Consider the following 22,158-nt stretch of genomic DNA (forward strand, 5'->3'; position numbering starts at 1 on the left):
AGAAAATGTAACTACAGATAAGAAAAGTATCACTGCTCTCGAAATCCTCATATCAAGTAGCTAGAGATTTCTCAGTTGAATTTATTTGATTGTAGTGATTCTTCACCATCCTCAGGGGTCTGATTAATGCATCATTCAATAAAAATGGTAAATTAATCAAAATGGAAATAAGACTACCAGATGTAGCAGCCAATTTTTTAAAAGTTAATATTACTTTCTGAGCTGTGATATTGAATTATAGTTGCCTATTAAGATTATATAGGACTGTTAAGATTCCCATAAATGTAAGTTTGTTTGATTTTTTAATTGCAAAATACAGTTGCAAAAAGATGTTTTTAGTCAAATGTGTGCATCTAACTTCGCTTTGCAAAATGAAAACTATTGTTGGCAATGTTGAGTCATTTTCAAATTAGGATTCATTTTTATTTAGATTAAGTTTTTTTTGGTCAACTTTTATAATTAACTAGTTGATAACCCGGCATTGCCTGGGTATTTATTTATAGGAGGAAAATGTCCAGATCAAACGTAATTTCCAATTTTCGCCCTTACAAGGGGGAGTCCCCTTGTGGAGTACTGTGAAGCCATTACCATGGAAACTCCTGCGCTATACAGTAGAAGCCATTTTATGGCAGTACAGTAAAAGCCATTTAAAGGCACAACAGGCTGTAGCTTAACAAAACACACACCCCGAGGGGTGTTAGGAATGTCTTACCTCCACAGTAATTTTTTTTCCAGAGAGTAAATCATCTGTGTGCCAAGTTTGGTTGAAATTGCTCGAGGCATTCCAGAGTTATGCTCTCTCACACACACACACACACACACACACACACACACACAGAGAGAGAGGATAGATAGATAGATAGATAGATAGATAGATAGATAGATAGATAGACAGACAGACAGACAGACAGACAGACAGACAGACAGACAGACATATTTGTTTTCATAGATTTTCACAGCTACAGGTATGCAGGTCTTGGCGTATTCGGGTCTTTTCCCGTGTAAGATTGAGAGTAACTTGGCGATGTTTCGACGAGGTCCCACTCGCCATCTTCAGACTGGTGCCTCCGGCTTCTTGCTTGTGTGAGCAAAGCGTGATCGGAGCTGCCGCTTTTCTATAAATATTGGTGTGTGTGTGTAGCGTGCTGGCTTTGTTGCCTCAGCCACACAGGATGTTACGAAACAGCCGACTAATCCGCATGCACCAACTCCATCAACTAATCAAGATGTAACAACACAGCCAACCAAACCACTTACAGCAACAAAGCCAGCACTCCACACACACGCAACAAAATTTATAGAAAGACAGCAGCTCCGATCATGCTTTGCTCGCACAAGCCGAAAGCACCAGCCCGAAGATGGCGAGTGGGACCTTGTCAAAACGTTGCCAAGATACTCTCAATCTTACACGGGAAAAGACTCAAATACGCCAAGACCTGCATACCTGTACCTGTGAAAATCATATATATATAAATTGGTCTCACCAAAACTAGAATGGTCCCTTTTTTTATAAGCAATTAAGGAAAACCTTATCTCTCTAACCCAGCTTTCAACTAATGAAAGGGCCTGATTGAATGGGAAGGACCTGACTGAAAAGATCTTAGGCCAGTTTCTTCCCATAAAGGAGTTATTGCCGCAAACCATTGCAAAGGCAGGGACTTAAATGAAATCTAGATAGGATCTTAGCCACAGTTTATCACTTGCCTGAGTGAGTCCAATTATCCTTGCAGCAAATCAATGGGAAGTTGCATATAGAGGACCTGCCACCGAATGTACGTGTGCATACTTGAAGCCAGGCACTTTGTACAAGCTCCGGGCATGCTGTATTAGCACTGGCGGACACAGTCAGGTAAGAACTAAATGAACAGCAACAGGTACCGTTTTCTTTCTGTTCGTTCCATCCATTTTTCCAGCTTTTGTAGAGCTGATCTGGTATGTTATTTTTTTATTTTGCTAAGTAGGTGTTCTAGGTCGTGATCCTGTCACCTTGTATTGTTTTCTGTAAAGTTTTGGAAGTACCGTATTTTTTGGAGTATAAAACACACCTCCCCCTCCCCAAAAAAGAGGGTGAAAATCTGGGTGCATCTTATACACTGAATACAGCATTTTTGGCCTCCTGAAACCCCGCCCCCTTCACACAAATGGATGTACATAGACTTTGGGATGCCTGCAAAGGGCTCCTGGGGGCTGGGGGGGGGGCAAAAGCAAGTGAAAAATGGGCCATTTTTGCCCCCATCCCCCAGGAGCAATCCCAAAGCATATGCATGCCCCCCCCTTTTTTTTTACAAAAATAAAGGACAATGTCATGTCACTGGCTTGCTTAGCAATGGCGGTTCCAGCCACGATTATGTTTTTTATAAAGAGAGTAAGGCTAACCTCGTAGTAATTAGGTATTAATAACAGAAGATTCCTCTTAAAACACTGTTATATTTTCACAAGGCTGTGCTATAATTCATCCCTTAAAAGTCAACTAACAAATTTCAGACTTGAGTGTGTCCTATCTCAAATACTGTCCTTTATCAAACCATATGCACTGTTTGATCTCTTAAAAACATGGTACCCATTTGCTAGTGCTTGAGTGAACAGACACTTTAGCTTCCTGAAGTACTGTGAATGTCCTCAAGCATATTTTATTTCTGATGCGCATTTTCATTTTTCCATTCTTTCTGGAGTGTCAAATCCAAATGCTTCTTTCTCCATGGGGAAAGCAAAATTGCATAGAGGCTGTTTTCAGACAAAAATACAGAACTATACGTTATCCAACCCATTTTGGCATCATGAATGGTGTGAAGTTGTCCTTTGTGACTCGTTCACAATTTAGGGAAAATTGGATGAACCAAGGTTAAATTAACCATGGGTAAAGCCTATAAAAAGCACACGGTGGCTCAGTGGCTAAGACACTGAGCTTGTCGATCAGAAAGGTCAGCAATTCAGCAGTTCGAATCCCTAGCACCACGTATTGAAGTGAGCTCCTGTTACTTGTCCCAGCTTCTGCCAACCTAGCAGTTCGAAAGCATGTAAAAGTGCAAGTAGAAAAATAGGAACCATCTTTGGTGGGAAGGTAACATGGTTCCGTGCGCTTTCAGCATTTAGTCATGCCAGCCACATGACCACGGAGACATCTTTGGACAGTGCTGGCTCTTCAGCTTTGAAATGGAGATGAACACCGCCCCCTGTAGTTGGGAACAACTAACACATATGTGCGAGGGGAACCTTTACCTTTACCCTTTAAAGCCTATAAGGTGCCTATAGCTAAAGTAAAATAAGACTATAACGATTGTGAATTTAGAATAAGTGAATTTGGACTAGACCCAGATAGTTTTATATCTTATGCATTATTTTTGTATTTTTCTAGTGTTCTGAAAGTTTACTTGTTCATACACTCAGCATTGCTCCAGACCAGTGTCAACCACCCAGAATGCTTGGAAAACCAAAGCATAAAGAATTACAATTGCAGTGGGGTAAGTTATTAGGATTTGAAATTCATTTCCTTCTTCAATGGGGCGTAGTATCCTCCCCTCAGTGTGACTGCAGGATCCCACGTCAAACTGCAGATCATATTGTGACCAGCTGCAAGCTGAGATCATATCACCGGTCCAGTATCTGATTTTTAAAAAAATAACAGCACTGCGATTCAATGGTTGGATGGCCTAGATATTGGCATTTGAATATAGATCTTTTTAACATTTATATTTTATTGCGTTTTACAAACCGAGGTGAAATGTTAATATATATATATTGCTAGTCCATGTACTGTATATTCCGGTGTAAAAGACGACTGGGTGTATAAGACGATCCCCTATTTTTCCTGTTAAAATATAGGGTTTGGTTTGAAACTGGCTTCATATTTCTTTCTTCTTGCTGGTGGAGCCATGATAGGGTCTTGACTGTTAGCCATTTGTATACTATACTGTTGGCCTTTCAGGTGGTGCGGTGCAGTAATACTGTCAGGTCAGGTATCGCCATTACAGTATACAGCACCCAGCCAATCACGGCGAGCAATGCATTTTTCTATTAATGAATACAAGGCCTGCTCAGATTGGCAGAGGGTGTGACATCATCAGTCCGCCTTCCTGACTCCAAGACAGTCCGAGCAGGCTGGCTCATAGCAGTATGCGCTATGTGGAAATTCTGAGCTGAAAGGCAGCTCAGAGCTGCCAGCATGGAAAATGCAGCTCAGTACAGCAGTACGGCAGAGGTATTTAACGGCATTCAGACCGGATTGGAACCGGTAAGTTTCAGCTTGCTGTATACCCGGCGTATCAGACAACCCCCCGATTTTTGGAATGATTTTTATAGGCTAAAAAGTCATCTTATACACCGGAAAATACGGTATGTTATGCCATATGCTGCATAAATAAATATTTCTTCAAAATTTATGTATGAAAATTAAGGATGTAAGCTGTTCTGGGTAAATCTACGTTTTGCAGTTGACTGATAGTAATTTTGTCAATGCCAAAGGTAACAGAAATAACAGAGTTGGAAGGGACATTGGTGGTCTTCTAGTCCAAGCCCCTACTCAAGCAGAAAATCCTATACCATTTCAGATAAATCCTTGTCCAATCTCTTCTTTAAAAACTTCTAATGTTGGAGCACCCACAATTTAGAAAATGGATAGTTAAAATAAAGTAATTTTGGCTATGTAATAGTACCAGCTTCCTTGCAATTATATTAATTGTCTCAACATCTCTTTCCAGATGCTCCCCCTGTATCAGAAAGTAGCAGTCATATCTCAGCATACAGCATAGAAATGACTGGACCTGAAGAGGTGGTCTCAGAGGTCTATCATGGTCCAGATCTTGAATGTACTGTCAGCAATCTTCTGCCTGGAACAACGTATCAGTTCAGAGTGAGGGCTTTGAATGATGGAGGGGTAAGAAAGTTCCACTCCAAAATATTGCCTATAAAAGCTAAATCATATTTGAAGAGGGTCCTTTGTGAACCCTTCTCCTCAATAAAGTTTGGCTTCTCCAATCTTACGTAATTGGCATCCAGTGTTAATTTGCCTACAATTGTAAATTGCACTGTCCATGGGTTTTTCATGGCAAACTTCAGATACTGGAATGGGTTGCCATTTCCTTCTTCAGTGGGCGCCAAAGAATGGAGGCCTATGAACTCTGGTGCTGGAGAAGACTCCTGCGAGTCCCTTGGACTGCAAGGCCATCAAACCGGTCAATCCTAGAGGAGATCAACCCTGACTGCTCTTTAGAAGGCCAGATCCTGAAGATGAAATTCAAATACTTTGGCCATCTAATGAGAAGGAAGGACTCACTGGAGAAGAGCCTAATGCTGGGGACAATGGAGGGCAAAAGAAGAAAGGGACGGCAGAGAATGAGGTGGCTGGATGGAGTCACTGAAGCAGTAGGTGTGAGCTTAAATGGACTCCAGAAGTTGGTAGAGGACAGGAAGGCCTGGAGAAACGTTGTCCATGGGGTTGCGATGGGTCGGACACAACTTTGCAATTAACAACAACGACAAATGGGGCCATCATAAAGGCTGGCAATTATCCTATCTGTGGAGGAATGAATTACCCAGAAACAGTTCAATTTATCCACTGTGAAAGGAATGGAGCATCTTCCATTTTAATGGAAATCTAGCCCAGTGATGAAATGTTGAAATAGAAGAGGGAAGATTTGTGTGCCTGAAATTGTAGAATTGCACTACTGTTAATTAGGGAAGTGTTTGGAAACAGACAACATTCACTGCTCTATATTAATTTTGGGGGTGGTTTCGACAATGAGCTTTTTTCCTATATGTTATTTATAATAACATACATTCTTATAGACTCCTTGATTGATGGAACACAATTCACGGTCCATCTGAAGAATGTCAAGGTGGAGAAGAACATATTATTATACTGTAATCTCCTAAATCCTTCTACTATATGCAATGTGTGCATGAGTTTTTCCTGTTTTTTTCTTTTAGTATGGGACTTATTCTGAAGCTGCCAAAATTACCACAGTGGCTGGACCTCCAGGGCAGTGTAAAGCACCTTGCCTTACCTTCCTTTCTGATTCAAGTGTACTTGTGAGCTGGGAGGTAAGAGAAAATAGTTTACTTCTGTCAATCCTCCATTCAAATTAACAGAGATTAGGGAGAGAGATTAACTGAGAGAGGGGCAGGACACGGTGGCTCAGTGGCTAAGATGCTGAACTGGTTGATCAGAAAGGTCGGCAGTTCGCGGTTTGAATCCCTAGTGCCGCGTAACGGAGTGAGCTCCCATTACTTGTCCCAGCTTCTGCCAACCTAGGCGTTCAAAAGCATGTAAAAATGCAAGTAGAAAAGTAGGCACCACCTTTGGTGGGAAGGTAACAGCATTCCTTGCAACTTTGGCATTTAGTCATGCCGGCCACATGACCACGGAAATGGTTGCTTTGCTCGTATGTACCACCTCCGCGCATGCGCAGGAACTTCTGCACATGCACAGAGCATCAAAAACGCGATGAAGACACCTGCAAAGGTAAGTAGAACAGCGGTGGGGGGAGTAATCCACTGTGCCACACGGTTTAGATTAGCTAGTAAGCAGGAAATCCGATGATTCTAGCTAACATAAACCACGTGTCACAGTTGATCATCGGAAATACTGGTTTGCACAAAGTGGTAGCATTTTTTTTTATACTATCAGTTCAGGCAAACCAGTAGCAGTTTTTACTAACGGTTTGGGTGAACAAGTCCAAACCAGTAGAATTTCACCCCTGGATTGCCCAGTTTTCTATGTAAAGCAGAAAAGATAGAAGAGCATCTCTTGGGACCCAAATACGATGCAAACTTCTGTTTCTTTTGCAGAGTCCTGAGAGTTTTGGCGCTGACATCTCAGAATATAGACTGGAGTGGGGAGAAGACAAGGAGAATTTAGAACTGGTGTATACTGGCACAGCCAACTCCTTTGAAATTGACCAACTTTCAGCCGCAGCACATTATTTCTGTAGACTGCAGGTAAGTCAAGACAATTTACATAGGATTAGATGTAAATCAAGATGAGGATATAGATTTCTGCTGTCCTCATCACCTCACTGTAAAAGGCTATGAAGATTCTCAGTCATCTAGATGGTGGCGGTCCCAATGGTTCGTTTTTTTTCAAGAGGCAACCAGACTTTCTTGGGTTTTTTTCTTTGAAGATGTTTCGCTTCTCATCCAAGACACTTCTTCAGTTCTGACTGGAGGGTGAGAGGGTCCACCCCAAGGATAAAGCACCCAGACAGAAACTGCGCAACGTATATGCAGTACAAAGCAGTGAGCTATGTGGAGATGCGTACACTGGGAAAACAAAACAACCATTTCCTAAACGCATGGCACAACGTAGGTAAACAAACACATCAGGACTAGATTCAGCAGTCCACCAGCATTTAAAAGGCACAGGCCACTCTTCTGAAGACAACAGAGTCCATATTTTGGACAGAGAGGACCACTGGTTTGAAAGAGGGGGTTAAAGAGGCCAGTTATGTCAAAAATTGAACAGCTTTCTGTCAACAGAGGGGGCAGGATATGCTATCATCTATCTCCAATCAACAATACAGTCCTTTCAACAGTTCCAAGAAGGCTCCACAACTATTTACACCACTCCAGTGACCCTGAGGACACAGATAAACCTCTAGGTGGCCTCAATGACCCTCTAAAAGGATGCAAATGCCCAGCTGCCTGCAGGAAGTATAAATCCTTCCATTCCCCACCATCCAGTCAGAGCTGAAGAAGTTTCTTGGATGAGAAGCAAAACATCTTCAAAGAAAAAACAGAAAGTTCAGTTGCCTCTTGAAAAAAAATGCACCTTTGGGATTTACTATAAAAGGTAATATTTTTAGAGAAATAAAACAGAGTTATGGAATAGTTGCAAGGAGCTTTCATTCCAGTGAATAATTGGACCGCCGTTCACACAGCCTGGTTGTGAGTAAGCCACGGCCCAGGAGTGGGCCACAGCTTAGAGGTTGGGGACCCTTGATCTAAATAAGGGGTCGGCAACCTTAAACACTCAAAGAGCCACAAAGGCCCTAACCAGAAGCCCCCCATTCAATTCTGGAGCCAACCAGAAGTCCAGTTCTCCCCACCATAGAGTCTCCTCCTAGCACAGCATCTCTTTTCCTCTACCTGTCCTAACCGAAAGCCCTATCAAATTGTGGAGCCGTCCGGCAACAGGGAGCCGCAGCAGAGGGATGAAAGAGCCACATGTGGCTCCAGAGCTGCAGGTTGCTGACCCCTGATCTAGATCTTTGTCTCTCTTTAGCTCTGATTTCCAACTATGTTGCTAGTTTGTGGAATAATGAAATTGAATCTCTATTTGTTTTCCAGGCAATAAACCAGGCAGGAGCAGGATCATACAGTGACCTGGTATCCTGCAGAGCCCCAGCGTCTGTTCCTGAGGCTGTAACCATCCTCTACGTATCAGAGGATGAGCACCTGGATACCTGTCCAATGCCTGTTGTATGCCTCGTATTGAACTGGGAGGAACCGTGCAATAATGGCTCTGAGATTGTATCTTACAATATCGAACTGGGAGATAGTATTTTGTCAGTGGGAAAAGTCACAACTTATGTAATTGAGGATCTGCCTCCAGAAACCACATTTCGGTAAGTGTTACTGCAAAGATACAGATTAGCAGAGTTGGAAGGGCCCTTGTAGGTCATCTATTCCAACCCTCTGCCCATGTAAACCCTACACCATTTCTGACAGATGGCAGTCCAGTCTCTCCTTGAAAGCTTCCAGTGATGAAGCTTCCACAATTTCTGAAGGCAAATTCTGTTCCATTGGATGATTGCTCTCACTGTCAGAATATTTCTCCTTATTTCCAGGTTGAATCTCTCCTTGTTCAGTTTCTATCCGTTATTCCTTGTCTGGCCTTCAGGTGCTTTGGAAAATAGCTTTCCCCCTTCACCTCTGTGACAGCCCCTCAAATATTGGAAAACTAGCATCATGTCTCCCCTGGTCCTTCTCTTTACTAGAGGTTTCATGACTTAGCTACCCAAATGCATAAATATTTCAGTATATAGTCTTGCAGTTCCTGCCTCCTAGTGATCAAGTAATATGTAAAATCATAGAAATAATTGTAGCCACTGAGCAGAGAGTTTATTGTCCTCTTGTTCACTGAGTCATAAGGAGGAAGTTACATCTGTCACAGATAGAATCTAGAGAGCAGAGTCTGCATTGTTACAAGATACTACAAGATTGCATCTCGGTTTTGATGTATAGGTAAAGGTAAAGGTTCCCTTTGGTCATATGTGCTAGTCGTTCCCGACTCTAGGGGGTGGTGCTCATCTCCGTTTCTAAGCCGAAGAGCCAGCGCTGTCCGAAGATATCTCCGTGGTCATGTGGCCGGCATGACTAAATGCTGAAGGTGCATGGAACACTGTTACCTTCCCACCAAATGTGGTTCCTATTTTTCTACTTGCATTTTTACATGCTTTTGAACTGCTAGGTTGGCAGAAGCTGGGACAAGTAATGGGAGCTCACTCCATTACACTAGGGATTTGAACTGCCGAACTGCCAACCTTTCTGATCGACAAGCTCAGCGTCTTAGCCACTGAGCGACTGCATCCCTTCCAACTCTGTGATCCTAGCCTAAATGTACACCAAAATGGTTGTAATTTGAGCCAATGAGCCACCACGTCCCTCTTGATGCATAGCAATGGCTTTTCCTCAGCACTGAACCTCTGAAAGCTCCATCCTTGCTTTGAGCATAACAGCCAAATGCAGAAATCTGCAAAAGTTTTAGAAAGTTGCAATGAGAAATATCTTGGACAATAACAGTTAAAATAATCTCATCTCAAATGCTGTCCAGTCAGGTTCCAAAAACCAAGACAGACATGGTACTTCTAAGCAGTTTCCTTTATTGTTCTTTGCACATAGACAGAAATCTTGCCAAACCAAAGTAGACTACTACTTCTACTACTGCACCATAAAACATGTGGGAACTATTAAGGAGGAGCTGTCTTCCCCCTCTTTCTCCCACACAAAGTGTGATGCCTCTTACTCCTTTGGAATGGAGCCTGTCCATCCCAGGAAATCCAGACTACCTTCCACCACAGTCCTTTCTCAATTCTTCTAATCCACCTCAACCTTTTCTGTTTCTTCTTTCTCTTCTCCTCTCCAAACCTTAGTAGATACTGACTCTGTCCCTTTCTGCTTTTCCTTTAATTTTGGATGCGTGATGGAGCAAAGCTTCTGCCCCGCTTCTTTCACTCAAGACCGCCAAAGAAAGAAAAGCAGGCATAGGGAAGGATCTCTGCTTGTCCAGAACGCAGCCGCGCGAGCGATCGTGGGTGCACCTCGGTACACCCATGTTACACCTATCCTCCGCGAGCTGCACTGGCTGCCCATTGGTCTCCGGACACGCTTCAAGGTGCTAGTCATTACTTTTAAAGCCCTACATGGTATCGGACCTGGGTACTTGAGAGACCGCCTTCTGCCAGTCACCTCCCAAAGACCTATCAGATCCCATAGACTACCTCCTCCGGGTTCCATCTGCCGGCCAATGTTGGCTGGCGACTCCTCGGGGGAGGGCCTTCTCTGTGGCTGCTCCGGCCCTCTGGAATGATCTCCCCTTGAGATCCGGACCCTTACTACCCTTCCGGCCTTCCGCAAAGCAACTAAGACCTGACTGTTCCGGCAGGCCTGGGGCTGTTGAACTATCTAGCCCCATTTAAGGTTACGACTTAAATTGCTGTTTTTTATTTTATTTTTGTATCCCCTCCCCTTTTTATTGTTAGCCGCCCTGAGTCTCTCGGAAATAGGGTGGCATACAAACCAAATAAATCTAATCTAATCTAATCTACTAAATTTTGTGGATGTACATATGTGCTTTTTAAAAGTATATGGTGCTAAATTTGCAACCCCTCTAACTTATAGGTAAAAAATATTTGTGCCAGACCTTGTGGTATTTCTATATTTTTTTAATTCTACTTTTTTATTTATATAAATCACTGAAGGCGGTGAACATAGCCAGTGCTGCTTCCTCCTCCTACGCTGTGAACTAGGTTGGGCTGCCAGAGAATGACTGGCCCAAAGTCATCCAGCCAACTTTCATGCCTAAGGCAGGACTAGAACTCATAGTCTACTGATGATAGGCCCATCCAGTGGGCTTTCATGCCTAAGGCAGGACTAGAACTCATAGTCTACTGATGATAGGCCCATCCAGTGGGCTTTCATGCCTAAGGCAGGACTAGAACTCATAGTCTACTGATGATAGGCCCATCCAGTGGGCTTTCATGCCTAAGGCGGGACTAGAACTCATAGTCTATTGATGATAGGCCCATCCAGTGGGCTTTCATGCCTAAGGCAGGACTAGAACTCATAGTCTATTGATGATAGGCCCATCCAGTGGGCTTTCATGCCTAAGGCGGGACTAGAACTCATAGTCTACAGATGATTGGCCCAAAGTAATCCAGTTAGATTTCATGCCTAAGGCAGGGCTAGAACTCATAGTCTACATATTATTGGCCCAAAGTAATCCAACAACCCTGTGATCTGGGTTGAGGTGACAGAGAATGACTGGCACAAAGTAATCCAGCCGGTTTTCATACATAAAGCAGGGCTAGAACTCATAGTCTACAGATGATTGGCCCAAAGTCACTCTGCTGGCTTTCATGCCTAAGGTGGGACTAGAAGTCACACCGTGTTTCCCCGAAAATAAGACAGGATCTTATTTTCTTTTAACCCCCAAAATAAGTGCTTGGCCTTATTTACGGGGAGGTCTAATTGTTTTTGAGGTGCAGAGCAGGGTCACCTCATGGCTGCTCCTGTGTTGTAATATTTTCAGGGCGGGCTTATTTCAGAGGCGGTTTACTTTAGCGCATGTGCTCAAAAGCACGATGGGCTTATTATCCGGGGAGGTCTTATTTTCAGAGGAACAGGATAATTACTGGTCATTGGCCCAAAGTCACCCAGCTGCCTTTCATACCTAAGGTAGGACTAGAATCATAGTACCCTGATTTCTAGACTGGTGCCTTAACCACTAGACCAGTGTTTCTCAACCTTGTCAACTTGAAGATGTCTGGACTTCAACTCCCAGAATTCCCCAGCCAGTGGGGAATTCTGGGAGTTGAAGTCCAGACATCTTCAAGTTGACAAGGTTGAGAAACACTGCACTAGACCAAACTGGCTCTCATAACTAGCATTACTAAGCAGAGAGAGAAACTCTCTCCTTTCCTATTCTGTCACCTTTGAAAGATAGACCTCCAACAGCACACTGCTGTGATCTCAATCAACTTCACACAGACGGTGAGATCATCTCCAGGGGTGTTGCTTTCACATCTGATGTAATGTATATTATGGGATTTGCATGATGACCTCGTCACATGCTGTTGTTTGCCTCCTTGTAGATGCTTTTATCTTTTCATCTTTGGCTCCAACAGCTTCAGTCCTCTGCCATGAGGAACAGTGACTTCTGTTGCTTCTAGCATATGACTGATGCCATTTTTGCTTAGGCTGCAGAAAATAATAATTCTGCTAAGTAGAAACAACCATCTCATCCCATAGAATAAAGCTGTTGGTGCTTTCCATTCAAAACCTTCATAGTTACTTTTTTTCCTCTGTGTTTTGAGCTCATAAGATGATTGAGGATATCTGCAAACAATGTTCAATTTTTACTTTGCATTTAATGCATTACTAAACATTAAACTAATTAGAATATGTGTTAGAAATAACACAAAGCAATTAAAGGTTTCTAAACTAGAATGATGAGCATAATCAGTAATATAATGTAGTCGTTTTTTTAGATCCTGGGTAGTAATTATTAAATGTGCATATTAATTCTGTTAATGGGCCTGTGGAGATAAATAACTGAACTTATAATTCTTTTTTCTTTGGACTTCTGAGAAATTAATTTAGGAATTAATGTAGATTGAGGTTCAGCGAGCAAATATAACTCTAAACATCCCAAAGTAACTCAAAGTCATTTTCTTTTCAGACAACATTGTAATAGGGTCTCAATTCAAATTATTGCTAACAGCAGCAGAGAGCAAAAATGTGTTATTCTGTTGTTAGTTATTTTTATTAGTATTGTTAATTAAACTCTAAGAAATTCTCAGGTTGAATCAAATATAAGTCCAATAAGATGAGCTTGGAAACTTGGAAGTAATAATATTGAGAAATAATATTTTCCCAACAATACATTTTAAGTGCACTGGGATATGAATATTTTCTCTTTCATCCAATTCCATTGCTTTCCAGATGGGATCACAAGATCATCAAAACTAGAGCATAACCCAGTAAGACTGTACATTTTTCATACATCTAAAGCAGGGGTGGGTTCCTGCCAGTTCTAACCTCTTCTATAGAAGAGGTTCCACAAATCTACAGTCCTGTTTAGAACCAGTTCCAGCTCCCTCCCCCTGCCCGTCCACACATCATCAAGATGAAGAGCGAGAGGAGGAATTCTGGGAGTTGAAGTCCACAAGTCTTAAAGCTGTCAAAACCCCTGGGGGGTTTTTTTCTAAAGGGTTAGGGGTGCAAGGGTCTTGTAACTTGACAGCTTTAAGACTTGCATGCTTCAAATGCCGGAGTTACTGAGCCAACGTTTTGGTTGCTAAGCAAGAGCATTGTTAAGTGAGTTTCACCACATTTTACAAGTTGGCCATGCCCACCCAGTCACATGGCTGGCAAGCCACTCCCACCTGGTCACATGGCTGGCAAGCCACACCCACAAAGCAGGCCGCACCTACAGAAAAGGTTCTAAAAAATTTTGAAACCCACCACTGATCTAAAGATATCTGCTTAGATCCTAGAAAGATATGTCAGTAACATGAGAAAGGATACTTCCGAAGTTGCCTTCGGAAGTTGTGGGAACTTCATCACTGGAGGCAGGTGGCGCAGTGGTTAAATGCAGCACTGCAGGCTACTGCTAGATCAGCAGGTCAGCGGTTCAAATCTCACCGGCTCAGGGTTGACTCAGCCTTCCATCCTTCCGAGGTGGGTAAAATGAGGACCCAGATTGTTGGGGACAATATGCTGACTCTCTGTAAACCGCTTAGAGAGGCCTGAAAGGCCTATGAAGCGGTATATAAGTCTACTGCTATTGCTATACTATATCTGGCTTACAATAATCCTGGAAGGCCCCTTCCAACTCTTGTTATTCTGATAAATCCACATGACCACTAGATGGGAGCAAGGAGTTAAGGTTTTTTTTTATACTGCCACTTAGTGGTTCTGAAGATTTTGCAACCCAAATAAAATCATCTTAATAAACATAAACATTAGCCTTCTATTTAAGATTAGGCATCTTGTTATCTCTAAACATGACTTTTTCTGTTCTTTGGTGTTTCCAGAGACTGCAAAAATAGTGTTTCTCAAACTCAGAAACTTTTAAGATGGGTGAAATTTCAACTCTTAGATTTCTGGCTGGGGAGTTAAAGGCACACATCTGAAAGTTGCTGAGGCTAACACGGTCCAGAAATCCAATGAAAAGCAGGTGTTTAGAGTTGAACAGGACCATTCGTATTTTATTTCATACTGAATCTTAAACCTAGTTTCAATTTAAATGTATCATTCTATACTTCTGATTCCTGCTTGTTAGGGGAAGTAATTCAGTTGCATCTATCTTGTAAGATAGCGGTATCAAACTCAAGGCCCATGGGCTTGATCCGGCCCATGGGGTGCTTAGATCTGGGCCATGGGGCCTCCTTGGAAACAGTAAAGGACCTCGCAAGCTCAGTTTTTGCTGGCAAATGATTGCAGGATGCCATCCCAGCTGAAACAGAGCTCGCAAAGGCCACTCGTTCTCTCCCCCCCCACCCCGAGTTCTGTTTTCACTGGCAGAGAGTTACAAGAGGCTGTCGCAAGCCGGAAATGGAGCTCAGGAGCCCCGTTTTCACTGGCAGAGCACTCGGGCTTCCACAAGCAAACCCCCCCCCCCCCAACATGAATGACATCATGCTGGCCATGCCCACCCTGGCAACACCCATCCTGACCCTCCAGTTGTCAGACACAACACCCTGATGCAGTCCTCCATGAAATCGAGTTTGACACCCCTTTTGTAAGGGGAATGAATGTAATCTTCAGCTACAAGCTGGTGTTAATTGTGAAATGGAAAGAAGAAAAGGCAACTTCCCCTTTTGACTTAATCAATTATTGACATAATCAGATAATCTGCTGGGAATAGTTTGAAAAGGGTATCAGTGATAACTGTTCTCCTTCATCAGCCCTAATATGTTCGAAGTGCAACATAAATGCTCAAGGCTTGGAGGAAGATAATAAAATATGCGATAACTTATATGAATTATGCCACTCTTGTATTTTTTACTGAACTTGATAGGTATTTACTGTTTTTGCACTGATGCACTAATGATGCACTAATGATGCACTAATGATGCACTAATTCTGTCACCCCAGTTCTCTTACACATAGAACCACCACAGCAATTATTATAAAACAAACATTGCAAGGAAAATTTAAAAGGCAAAACACAGCCACTGTAAAAGAAATGAAACTTCCCTTTAAGTGGTGTTGTTTTTAAAAAGGTTCTTATTTATTTCTGGAAAGTGAAATCTCAAAAATTTGGCCCCATTTTTACGAAGCTCCTTTTGACTTTTAATTTGTCCTGATGACTTTTCAAACGCAACCAACCTTTCCCATTACACCTGTCAGGGAATTTTGCATAGCTTATGAATGGATAAGTCCTCTGAATTTATGGCAGCCTTTCTGAAGAACCATTAGGATGTTCAATTAATGTTGCACAAACAATGACTAAGGACAGTTGTGTGACCTTGTCAGCACCAAGGAGCATGGAACAGAATGCTTTGGCTGCTGCTTCCTAGGAGGTGATGCTTTGTTTTTAAAAGGATGAAAATATCTAATTAGGCTATTAATCAGCGATACATCAGAGCTGGTATGGTTTTCAGACTTCCTACTATGCATGTAAGAGGAAAGTGGTGGCTCAGTGGCTAAGACGCTGAGCTTGTCGATCAGAAGATTGGCAGTTCAGCTGTCGAATCCTTAGCACCATGCAATGGAGTGAGCTCCCGTTACTTGTCCCAGCTTCTGCCAACCTAGCAGTTCAAAAGCACGTAAAAAATGCAAGTAAGAAAAATAGGAACCACTTTTGGTGGGAAGGTAACAGCGTTCCGTGCGCCTTTGGCGTTTAGTCGTGTCGGCCACATGACCACGGAGACATCTTCGGATAGTGCTGGCTCTTCGGCTTTGAAAACAGAGATGAGCACCGCCCCCTAGAGTTGGGAACGACTAGCACATATGTGCGAGGGGAATCTTTACCTTTACAGCAATACATGATATCAGAGCTGGTTAAGTTTTCAGACTTCCTTCTATGCACTGTGTTGGAGGAATTGTTCAGCTGCTTTTGGCTGAGCAAATGTGTTTGGGTTGATGTTAATACACCGTTTTCAGATATCCAGGCAAGAAGCACAACCATCAATAATAATAACAACCCTTTATTGTAAGGTTGCATGAACGCATTTCTCCCTTCCTCTCATTTTAGTCTCCAGAAACTACACAAACATATCCCTCCTTCTATAATTTCTTGTATATGACTGTTGTCCTGTCTGTGACTTTTGTTCCTTGTCTGAAGGTCATTTCCTCGTACTATTTACAAGGGCAAAAAGTCAACTCTTAAGTAGCAGTTGCTGTCATGCCTATAACAATAGATCAGTTTCTGGTTAAAAGAACTATATGCAGAATATTCTGTGTTCCTGACTGAATCTTTCTAAATTTTATACTTCAGAAAAGCTGAAAATTCTTGTTGACTGAGAGCAGGAAAACACACAACAGACTATCCAAATTGACATCCGTACAGTAATATGTAGTATGTGTATGTGTGTACCCCCACACCTACAGACACACAAGTGTGTTTCTGTGTGTGTGTGCATGTATGTGTGTGTGTATACACACACACACACACACACACATATTCACATATTTAGTGAATACAGATAGTCCTCAACGTACAAACACAATTGAACCCAAACTTTCTGTTGCTAAGTGAGACAGACATTAAGTGAATCTTGTCATAATTGTTAAGCGAATCACTCCAATGTTAAGTTAGTAACACAGTTCTTAAGTGAATCTGACTTTCCCATTGAACTTTGCTTGTTAGGTTACAAAAGGTGATCCCATGATCCCAGTTTTGTTTGTTTCATTTACTAGACACACACACACACACACACACACACACACACACACACTCTTTGTGTATCTTTGTTTTTCGCAGCTGTATCTTTAGGCAATGAATTGCTGGCAGTGTCAATACTATAAAGCCCGGGTGTCAACTCACCGTGTCACGTGCCATTATGTAATGTTTCGCGACATTGTCCCCTTTATGAAGTTTGGTTGGGCGTGGCCTGCATGTGACCCCTCTGGCCCGTGGGCCACCAGTTTGACATCCCTGCTATAGAGCGTACACACATTTGCGAGAGTGATATTGAGAATTGATAACATCGGGATTCTTCCTTAAAATCTGAGCAGAACAGTTGGAAAGATTATTATCACAGAATGTAAATGTCAATGGAGAAGGCATTGGTCTAAATTTTTCTTACCATCCATTAGTAAAAATGAAAAGCTATCCTGTCTCTTGAAGGATCTCTGGTGAATTGATGCTGTTTATATGCATGCATTTAAAACTATAGCAGATAATAGTCACCTGTTGATTTCCACTGCCATTTGTCGGCTACATAGAAGTGTATGCTCAAATAACTTTGAATGTCTTTAAAAGCTAGCATCAGATCCATTATTTTAAAATGTTGTTTACTGTAGTTTTTGAAAAAGTTGCACTTGCTGAGCTTTTATCCAACATAAAAAGGTAGAAGGAAAGTTTTTAAGGAATAGGAAATTCCCTTCTGTAAACTGTAAGCCTTGTCAATTCATTTCTTGTGTTTTTGTCTCTTCCCAATCCATATTCTGAGTTAGATCTAATGACCAAAGAATCTTCTTGCACAAATGTCAAAGAAACACCATAGTGAATATTAATGAATGTTAATAAAGAGAGGCAGGCAGGCAAGTTTTGCATGAGAGTAGAATCAAGAAATAACAATAATATATCAGAGTATTATGGGTATCGGGGTGTTCAATCTGTATATTATGAAAATCAGCCAGCAGGCTGATTTATAGCAATAGACTTCAACTTTTCTGATGCTGCTTTTTGTGGATCTAAAGAATAATTTTCAGGCTAATTTTACAGAAATGTTACATTAATTGGCAGAGTAATTTCCATCCAAGTGCGGCTCTTAGCTGTTTTTGTCCTATTGTCCTGGTACATTTTCTATGTGAAAAATTGGGCCACGGAGTTCCACCTAAAAATAGAATAATTTCCACTCACACCAATTGTTTTTAAGCAGTGGCCTGAGTGTTCCTAGTATACTTTTGACCAGCATGTTCTGATCAGTTCTGGAGAATCGGTAGCGGAAATTTTGAGTAGTTCTGAGAACTGATAACTACCACCACTGACAGGTCCCGCCCCCATCTATTCTCTGCCTCCCGAATCCCAGTTGATTGGGAGGGAATGGGGATTTTGCAGTATCCTTCCCCAGCCATGCCCATCAAGCCAAGCCCACCAAGCCATGCCGTGCTCACCAAGCCACTTCCACAAAACCGGTAGTAAAAAACATTAAATCCCACCACTGCTTTTGACATAAAGTATTTGCTCCAAGAAAGAAGGATTTTCTTTTTGGTTTGATTCCAAATAGTTACCTGTAACTTAAGGCGGTTGTTTTATGTTCACTAATTATAATAAAAATAAAATAGATATGATTTCAGGGACCAGGTTGAAAAGACCAGAATGACGCATTCAGGGTTTTTCTTTTTTAGGTACATATAGGTATAATTCAATAGTCTGCTTTATATCTGTCTTTATATCTGCTTGCAAATCAGAAAACTTTATATAACCAAAAAGGGTATAAATATTAGGCTGTATAAATATAAGGCTGTATAAATATAAGGGTATAAATATTAGGCTGTCTGCCAGTGTTGGGGGATTTTGGGGAGGGAGAGAGGTGTTACTGCAGAATATCCAAGGGTAATATCAGATTTTTTGTTTTTGATTTAGAGAACATTGTAATATGTATATTTTATGATCCCATAGTCACTTGCTAGTAAGATCTGCTTGAAAGCTAGTTGCAGTTTTTTATTTTTTTATCATTTGTTTTTCCATTTATAAGAGCCGTGATGACGTAGTGGTTAGAATGCAGTACTGCATGGCTAACTCACTGCTCACTCCAGGAATTCAGTTCTCACTGGCTCAAGGTTGACTCAGCCTTCCATCCTTCCGAGATCGGTAAAATGAGGACCCAGATTGTTGGGGAAAATATACTGACTCTGTAAAAGCACTTAGAAAAATATGTAAAGCACTGTGAAGTGGTATATAAGTCTAAGTGCTAGTGCTGTTGCTATAGCATTCATAATTTAGGTAAAATCTGGGAGAATAGGAGCGTTATAGTCCAGTGGTGGGTTGCAGGCCATACACCCCAGTACAGACATACCGGTACCGTTCCGGTACGGTGCTCCGGAGGGCCCACCCGCCCGCACGCCGTAGCTGTCTTTAAACTCTTTGGGGCTTACGCACACGGGCACAGCCCCTGTGCAACACTCCGCCAAGCAGCTGGAGTGTCGCAGAGGCATCACTGGACGGTAAGAGGCAAGCACGCATGCTGAGTGCATTCATGTGGAGGACGCCGGGCCCCGTTGAAACCGTACCAGTTGCAACGGGATCCAGAACCCACCACTGTTGTAGTCCACTACTGGCCTGCGGAGCTGGCAGCAGAATCGGACAATGAGGAGATTGGGGAGGAACATGGGCCAATTTTGGAGTCTGGGGAAGGCTCTGATTAGGGCTCTGTGTTGGAGGCAGAGAGGGGGCCAAGGCCATCTGGTAGTGATGTGCTGCCTCCAGAGCCTCCGGAGTCTGACATCAACAAGGCAGACAGTGTGAGCCTGTTCCTAGTGTGCACATGTGCAGAGCTGCCAGAAGGCAAGAACAGTTAAGACAAAAGTGGTGACTTGTGAGTAAGGCTTGGAGATTATTGGCCCCCTCCCATAAGACATAAAAGGGGAGCAAATGGACATGAGCCTTTGCAGGAAGCAATTTTGTTCATTCTGGTCGGTTAAAAATCTGAGAAGCTCCGTTTGACTCTGTGCTCCGCTTGGCCTTGCAAAACTAATTGGCAATTAGGTCTCTGCCAGTGTTTCAAGGGAGATAAAGATGGGTGCTTATCAGATTACCCTGAAAGATTGTGGCATACATCTGTCGGACTCCTCACAGACTGTTTGTGAATCATTACGGGCTGTGAATGTCCATAATTCACAGCCGTTTAAATAAAGAGGGTTTTGGGGACTAAGTGTGTGATTTATGCTTTATCAGGAAGCCTAGGTCAGAACAGGGAGCTGTGTTGGTCTGCTATCTAAGAGAAGCTGAGAGCCTATCTGTAGCAGCTTCCTTAACATGCCATGGTGTCACCAAAATAACTGTAGAGTAGCAGTGATATGGAAGCCTGAAATGTATCTATAACTTCTATTCTGTCCATTTTAACCTTCCGTTCTTTCTGTGTCTCTTTCAATGACAGGATCCGGATTCAGGCCGTCAATGAGGTTGGAGCTGGGCCTTTTAGCCACTTCATTGCAGCAAAGACCCGGTCGTTGCCACCTTTACCCCCTCGGCTAGAATGTACTGCAGCGGGTCCCCAAAGCCTGAAATTGAAATGGGGGGAGAGCAGCTCCAGACAGCACGCGACTGACGACATGGTCTATCTCTTACAAATAGAGGACAAGAACAAGAGGTAAGAAAGCATGTAGCTCAGATAGCTCAGTCCATCTATAAATGAGAATCAGCCCAAACGGGCTTGGCTTAGTTCTGGTTGTAGGAAAGGCTAGGAGTGTCTTCATGAGTAAGCTGGTTGGTCTTGTGTCATTAAATTCTTTCCGCTGACACTTGGCAGTGAGAGAATAAGTTGGAGATGAGGACCCCCAGTGTTGTTAATGCAGGTAGTCCTCAACGTACGACCATAATTGAGTCCAAAAATGTAGTTGCTGAGCGAGACAGTTGCCGAGTTAATTTTTGCCCCATTACTCACCACGGTTGTTAAGTGAAGCCCTGCAGGTGTTAAGTTAGTAACATAACTGCAGATGGTGGGGAGAGATATCTTCTATCTCCAGTCTACAACACAGTCCTTTCAACAGTTCCAAGAAGGCTCCACACCCATTTGCATCACTCAAGTGACTCTGATGACACAGGTAAACCTCCAGGTGGCCTCGGTGACTCTCTAAAACAATGCAAAGGACCAGCTGTCTGTAAGGAATATAAATCCTTTCGTTCCCCACCATCCAGTCAAAGCTGAAGAAGCTTCTTGGATGGGAAACGAAATGTCTTCAAAGAAAAAAAAACCCAGAAAGTCCAGTTGCCTCCTGAAAAAAGCTCCTTTGGGACAACAGGAAGACTGGTGTTCTCTTGCTTCCTGATTGAAAGTAGCCCTCCTACCCAATAGAAGTTAAACATTCTCTTTCTAGACCTTGTCTGCATCCCTTATTCAGAATTCGGTTTTCCTCCCCCCCAATACTCACACATAATGTACAGGTAACTATGGTTACAACTATTGGGAAAGCACCAGGTTGCAAACTTGGCTGAACGCCATCACAACCTGCCTAAGTTTTTAAAAGCAACAGGTGGTTAGAAAGCTGTGCTTACAGCAATTGCTCAATTTTTTTAAAAAAAACCAATGCACACTGAATGCACACAACATATACTGGGGAGGGGGGTAAATACAGTGTATGTGAAATGTATTTATTTTAGGTAGTGAGAGTTAGGGGATCTTTCTAGTTGATTGATCAGGGAATCAGCACATAATAGATGGTGGGTTTCTTGCCCTATCTGACAGAAGACTGTCATAATATTCATGAACTGGAATAGGACATAGCAACAGGTCAGCCATTGGGGACTGGCTGGAATAGGACATAGCAATAGCAATAGCAGTTAGACTTATATACCGCTTCATAGGGCTTTCAGCCCTCTCTAAGCGGTTTACAGTGTCAGCATATTGCCCCCAACAATCCGGGTCCTCATTTTACCCACCTCGGAAGGATGGAAGGCTGAGTCAACCTTGAGCCGGTGAGATTTGAACAGCCGAACTGCAGAACTGCAGTCAGCTGAAGTAGCCTGCAGTGCTGCATTTAACCACTGCGCCACCTCGGCTCTAACAAGGTCAGCCATTGAATAGGCATAGCAACTAAGTCAGCCAA

The 22,158-nt window shown here is 42.6% G+C and overlaps 1 protein-coding gene across 1 annotated transcript in view; it reads left to right on the forward strand.

Annotated features, from left to right (window-relative positions):
* Window positions 1-22,158, forward strand: part of FNDC3B (fibronectin type III domain containing 3B) — a 237,807-nt gene that overhangs the window by 179,072 nt on the left and 36,577 nt on the right. The window contains 7 exon segments of the mRNA XM_032225081.1: window positions 1,731-1,849; window positions 3,356-3,461; window positions 4,698-4,873; window positions 5,926-6,039; window positions 6,787-6,936; window positions 8,284-8,561; window positions 20,490-20,702. Of these exon segments, the coding sequence (XP_032080972.1) occupies window positions 1,731-1,849; window positions 3,356-3,461; window positions 4,698-4,873; window positions 5,926-6,039; window positions 6,787-6,936; window positions 8,284-8,561; window positions 20,490-20,702 (1,156 nt within the window).

This window comes from Thamnophis elegans, chromosome 10 (genome assembly GCF_009769535.1).
Source record: "Thamnophis elegans isolate rThaEle1 chromosome 10, rThaEle1.pri, whole genome shotgun sequence".
Classification (NCBI taxonomy): Eukaryota; Metazoa; Chordata; class Lepidosauria; order Squamata; family Colubridae; genus Thamnophis; species Thamnophis elegans.